Source organism: Zingiber officinale, chromosome 8B, assembly GCF_018446385.1.
Source record: "Zingiber officinale cultivar Zhangliang chromosome 8B, Zo_v1.1, whole genome shotgun sequence".
In the NCBI taxonomy this organism is placed as follows: Eukaryota; Viridiplantae; Streptophyta; class Magnoliopsida; order Zingiberales; family Zingiberaceae; genus Zingiber; species Zingiber officinale.
The window spans coordinates 51,272,620-51,279,359 of NC_056001.1; the positions used below are offsets into that span (position 1 = coordinate 51,272,620).

At 31.2% G+C, this 6,740-nt stretch overlaps 1 protein-coding gene and 1 pseudogene across 1 annotated transcript; both read right to left on the reverse strand.

Annotated features, from left to right (window-relative positions):
- Positions 1 to 294: 294 nt before the first annotated feature.
- On the reverse strand, positions 295 to 3,030 carry LOC122013810 (beta-glucosidase 26-like). The gene is made up of 11 exons (XM_042570036.1): positions 2,802 to 3,030; positions 2,623 to 2,681; positions 2,290 to 2,365; positions 2,127 to 2,198; positions 1,960 to 2,047; positions 1,623 to 1,866; positions 1,413 to 1,528; positions 1,054 to 1,271; positions 933 to 964; positions 644 to 746; positions 295 to 572 (listed from the first exon to the last, which is right to left on the reverse strand). Exons 1-11 carry the CDS (start codon positions 3,028 to 3,030, stop codon positions 295 to 297), a joined length of 1,515 nt encoding a protein of 504 aa, XP_042425970.1.
- Positions 3,031 to 4,829: 1,799 nt separating this feature from the next.
- LOC122013811 lies at positions 4,830 to 6,145 on the reverse strand (annotated as a pseudogene).
- Positions 6,146 to 6,740: the final 595 nt, after the last annotated feature.

The window sequence follows — 6,740 nt, forward strand, 5'->3', positions numbered from 1 at the left end:
GGACATCCCGGTGCACGAAACTTCGGCAATGTAAGGTCCCGGGGAAGGATCCATTGTACGCAGCCTTACTTTGCTTTTTGCAAAAGGTTGTTTCTTGGATTCGAACTTGTGACATTTTGATCACACGACAACAACTTTACTATTGCGTCAAGGCTCCCCTTTATAGTACAAAGATTGCATAAGAACAACAATTGAATTAATTTGTACTCAAAGATTTCACTTAAATTGTGCTTTTATTAAACAAACCCTAACAAGAAAACTCCAAACAACTTGATCTAAATCGAACTCGATCACTCAATTTGACTTCCTTTGTAGAATTTTTTTGAACCAATAAGCTGAATTCTTAGGGAACCGCTTCTCATTCTTGAAATCTACATATACTATACCAAATCTCGCTGTGTAGCCCAACCTCCATTCAAAGTTGTCGAGAAGAGACCATGCAAAATATCCTATCACAGTAGCACCGTCATCCATAGCCCTCTTTAAGTTAGTAATGTAGCTCTTGAAGTAGTTAACTCTCGTTGTATCTTGCAAGACTTCTGGAAGAGTGGCATTTCCTGGTTGATCCATTCCTGTGATGAACAACTTCGTTAAGATGGATGAATATTTGGATATTTTGGAAAACAAATCGAATAAGGTTTACCATTCTCGGCTACAATGATGACGGGATTACGATAAGTTTCCTTTACATAGGTCACGGCTTTGTAGAGTCCCCATGGAACTATGTACAGCCAATATGAATTAGCCTAAACAAACAGTTAGATTCAATGTTATTTGATCGATCATACTAGAATGCACAAATCTTATCACCAAAAGACAAATCTGCATAACAATATCTGTGAAATGCAACTCTTTTGTAGTAAGTTCTAGTTGAGTATCATAAAAAAAATGAAGAAATGAATTTCTTTGAAAAAAAATTATAATAAATTTACCAGGGGACCAATAGGCACACCATCTCGGTCATCTAAAAGATAATCAAAACATATATAATATTAGTATAACATAAAGTATCATTGATTGAGTCATTATCGAAAAAGTTCGAGAAAATCTAACATTTGAAGTCGACATGCCAGTCAGCTTGATAGCTAACAGGTTTCGTATCAACCACTCCGGCATCCTTCATATAGTAAGATGTATATTGATTGACCCCCACATAATCATATGAACCTTTCACCATTTTTGCTTGTTCTTTAGTGAATTTAGGGAGTCTTTCTTTGACAATGACTTGCATTGATTTTGGATAGTGTCCATATGTTAGAGGGTGAAGGAACCTACAAAGCAGCAACAATTATTGAATGAATAAATCATCCTTTACTACAATAGAAATTTGATGTCTCGATCTAACATGAAAACGTTAAAAAAAAGTTAAATTTAAAATTTAAAAAATTAAATAAACTAAAACAAGGTCTCACCATCCAATGTGGAAATCCCTAGCTCTTTGAGCTGCGGCTTTGTCTTGCACTGAGTAAGTATAAGGTTCATACCATACAAAATCCAAAAGGATTCCAATCATGCCTTTTTGTTCTTTCTGAATTGAGTATATACAAGAAACACATCTTAGATAAGGAATCATATTTCATTCAATTCATCAAATATAACTCAATGAACAAAATACAACTTACTTGATATTTTTCACGATATCTTTTCATTGTAGCTGCATGAGATAGAATAAGATTATGTGCCGCAATATAAGGCTCAATGGTCGAGTTTCCCCCAGCTTGACAACCAGTACATCTTCCTGGGGCATGAAGACCATCATCATACCCAAGAGCCGCTATACACCTAGGCTCATTAAAGGTGAACCAATTCTTGACTCTATCACCAAATCTCTCAAAACAAAAATCGGCATAGTCCGCAAATGCATCCCTAAAACACATATCAAATAATATAACAAAATTATCAAATAGGTTCAAGTTCTAATGAATATAAAAAACATGGTTCATAACCTTTAAAACTTACACTATTTTCGGGCTTAACCAACCCAAGTACTCCTCATTAAGAGCCAAAGGAAGATCGTAGTGATAAAGATTTGCATATGGAGTAATGCCTATTTCAAACAAATTTTTTTTAAAACATATATATTTGAGAAATATATTGCTCATTGCTAAATTGAAAATTTAACATACCTTGTTGTATCAAATAATCAATTAGTCTATCGTAATAATCTACACCTTCCCAATTGACTTTACCCGTTCCATCTAGATGTGAAATTTTATATAAAAAATGTATTTAAATTGAAAGTTCATTCTGAATATAAGAAAATAAAAAAACACATAGAGATTTCATTACTTGGAAATATTCTACTCCAAGAAATTGAGAATCGATACGCATCAAAATTGAAATCTTTCATGATATCAACATCTTCCTGCATGATCATTTGGTCATAAATTGAAGAGAAAAAAAAACAACTTTAAAATGCATATATCTTACAAATTGAATTCCTTCACGATGTCAATGTAATAAAAATGCATATATCTTACAATGTAATCAAATCAGATTTATGGTTTGATGCTGTTTTAATATTGGACCTGCACTAAATCAGTTACTATTTTGTTCTCGTAATTACAATTGACAGAAAAAAAAAAAGAGAGAAAAAGAACAAAATGTTAGAGAAAGGATAACCTTATAATGATGGTACTCATCAACTGTAACATCAGCAGTAGCGTTGCCGGCGATTGTATCTGCATTCATCCAAGAAAAAACCCTCTTTAAACACTACGCAACACCTCAACATTAACCCACACAAATCTGAAGAGGATATGAAGCATAGAAACAATAACAACATCACGATAAAAAATTACTTGGGATTCTAACGAAGGCATCCCAAATGCTGGGTCCTCTTCCTCCTTTGAGCGCCATCCCTTCCACTTGATAAGCAGATGCTGCTGTCCCAAACACAAATCCCTCCGGGAAGGCTTCGCGGCTGAGACCATGGTCGGCATTAGAGGCCTGACTTGGCTCAAAAGAGAGTAAAAGGAAGAAGACGAAGGAAGAGAAGCAGAAAAATGATTGCGATATCTGGAAATCCATCTCTAAGAGGCAAATGAAGAGACATTGGAGCAGAGAAAGGTGTGAGTGTGTTTATATAGTGGAGCGTGAGTAAGAGTAGAGATAAGGATCATAATTAAATCATTAAAAAAATTTATTAGTAAAAAAAGTTATAGATAAAATAAGTCGCCTGTAGTAAAGATAAGAATCATAAGATATTTTTTTTGATATTTTTAGCTAGTGAAAAAAAATAGTAGTGAATAAATGAGATTTGAATTAATCAACCCTAAAATTATCATAAAAATTATAAAATAATTAATTTTAAAACTGATTTATTTAGATTTTTTTTATAAAAAGAGTTATAGATAAAACATAGAAATATGCTTACAGTCGAATGGAGCATAGAAAAATACAAGATAATTTTTTTTATATTTTTATCTAGTAAAAAAATATTAATTCCCTCACTAATTTGGAATAAACTTTTTATGATAAAAAAAAGAGAGAAAAAAAAAAGAAAGAAAATCAAATGATGTTCAAAGCTAATTGAAAATTTATAACGATTTACAGTAAAATAATTTAAAAAATTTATTATTTTAAAAACTGATTTATTACAATTTTTTCTAAAGGTTATGAATAAAACATAGCCCATATGCAGTTAATCATGCTCTGTCCACGTGCCCTTCTATTTCAGAGGAGGAATAAAAAATATATATATTTTAAATTTCTTTATCATTTTAAAAAGAAGTTATATATTTGAAATCGTCAGCTCAACCGATCGGCCAGGTCCAGTCCTAACATTTAGGAGCCCGGAGCAAAACGATAAAAATAGGCTCCATTTTTATAATAATGTAAAAAATATTTACAATAACTTCTTCTAACTTTTCTAAATGTACAAAATTAAGAATATCAACTGTCAACATTATCTCATTTGCTAAAGTTAGTTGTAATATTTTTAATTTTGTAAACAAATCATCTAATTCAACATTTAATAAATTGTCATGCATAAAAGTAGATGTCAGATTAACACAATATTTTCTCAACTCATCATTATTCAATGATTTTAATATTTTTCGAATCAAACAAAAAATCAAATATATTTTCAAATGTTTCCATTTCATCAAATCTACATTTCAAAGAAGAAATTGTCATGTCTACAACAATCATAAAATAATCAATTCTAAAAGATTTTTCAGGTAATAGTGAAATTTCATCTTTTTTTCTAAAAATATGATGTTTTATTGAAAATATTGACTCTATATTCATATCAGATGCAAGACTTTTAGCGATAGACAAACTTGTTGCAAAATCATTATTCCTATACTTTTTAAAATATGATATTACACTAACTAATTGTTTCATAGCAGAATCAATGCACATAGATTTTGATTGTAACTTCTTACTTAGCACGTGACATGTATAACGCTCTTGGATTTATTTCAAGCAACCTCTTTTGAACTCCTTGGTGTTTTCTTTTCATATTAGAACCATTATTGTAATCTTGACCTCTAATATTTTCAATACTAAGATCAAGTGATTTTAATACATTTTTTAATTCATTAAAAAATCTAAAACCAGATGTATTATAACTTTTAGAAACTCTAAAAAATACTCTTCTATCTTCACATTGCTAGATGACATATTAACACATCGTACTATAAAAGTCGTTTGTTCTTGATGACTTATATTCGGAGTACAATCAAGAATTACTGAAAAAGATATTGCCTCCTTGATTTTCTTAATGATAATACTTTTAACATTATCGGCCAAAAGAGAATCAACTCATTCGGAATTTTATGACCAAGATAATGATGATGAATTTCATGATTTTGAATGTGTCTAATATGATCTTGCATCACAACATCAAATTCAACAATCATTTCAATCAACCCTAAAAAGTTTCCATTACTTTCTTGATATAGTTTTTGATTAGATCCCCAAAAAGCCAAACAATGTTTAGAAATGTATTTTACAATTGCTAATATTCTTATAAGAACTTGTCTCCAACGCTCTATTTCTTTAGAGATTTCTTGTTATAGATCTTTATCAATTGTTTCATTTTTATCTAATCTCATTTTTAATTTCTTCCAAGAGCTTATATTAGTTATATGTTCAATAAAATTTTCATATTCTTTAAGTCATTCACTGATATGTTTCTAATCTCTAAACCCATCATTTTCTAAAGAACTATTATTTTCATATTTAAATAACTTACAACAAAAGCAATAAATTTTTTCTACATGTTTACTGTATACCAACCACTTTCAGTCTCTTACCTCTTCATTACTTAACTTTTTAAAATAATGAGCACTTGAAAAATGTCTAGAGTAGTGATCAAAAGGAAATGTGAGATTCATTTCTCTTATAGACCCCTTTTCAACTAAAATATCACATACATTGTTATCGAGATTATCTCAATTCCTTGGATCATATATATCAAGTGGAGAAATAAATTGTTTATCAATATTATTATTCTCATTATCTACTACATTAATAACTTTTCCATGCTCTTTTAAATTATCTCTATACTCATTTACATCATGAATTTCATTAGACTCATCATTAACATCATGAATTTCATTAGACTCGTGAATTTCATTAGACTCATCATTAACATCATGAATTTCATTGGACTCCTCGTTAACATCATGTATTTCTTTAGACTCATCTATATTATCCCTATTTAAAATTTTTATATTTTCATTAAAACTTGTACTTTTAATAAAGAATTTATTAAGAGCACCTCTTTGTAATTTAGTTAATTGTTCTAGTCTTTTTTTTTTCTTTTTTCACATCCAAAAACATATTTTTTTAGGTAACATATTATAATTCACAAAATCACAATTGCAAAAATATAATTTAAATCAATTTAATCTCAGTATAAAAGGAATAATAACACCTGGATTGAAATTATTAATTAGTAGGCTTAGCAGCTTAAGCACCTCAGACTTGGTAGACTGTAGTACAGTAGTTGGTAGTTACACAACTCACAAGTCTCAGCACCTATTTGTTAATTTAACAATTAAGTAAACATTAAATTCCCAATTTACAATTAACTAATTAACAAAAATAAATTCTATTCTATGAACAAATGAACAATTAAGTTAATACGTAATAACCTTGTCCAATTGTCCTTGAATTGATTAACAGATGAAGCCATGCAGCCAAAGAATCAACCACTAATCATGGAGAATGAAGTTGTAGATCGCGTAGAGTCACCATACTTGCAGTCTTGCACTTGCAGTTGTAGACGAAGTGTTGAAGATGAGTAGATCTGTAGATGGCGCAACCGTCAGTTGTCGCAACTCATTGACTCGCGATTAGTCACAACGCAACCCGCAAAGGTTCATAACCTTCAGGTGCAGCATTGAGGAAGAGTAGCCATGTAGAGCAGAGGCAAAGGATTAAAGGAGCACTAGCGCAGTCGTGCACATCACACGATACAACGTTGCAACCTCGCTGAGCGGCGGAGACACGGAGTCGCAGGCAGAGCAGACAAAATTGAAAAAATGATTACTTAAATTTATTGGGGTTCTTGGGAAAGAGAAGACTCATAAGAGAGAAGCCAAGAGATAATCAAAGATGAATGTGACACAGAGGTGCAGAGCAGGGCGATTTGGCTAGAGGAGCGGCAACTAGCGGATGAAAACTTGAGGAATTACAGGATGTAAAATAGTAAAACTTAACCTATAAAAATTTTGGACTCCCCAAAACTTTGGGCCTTGGCAGATGCCTAGGACTGCTCGGCCTCTGGG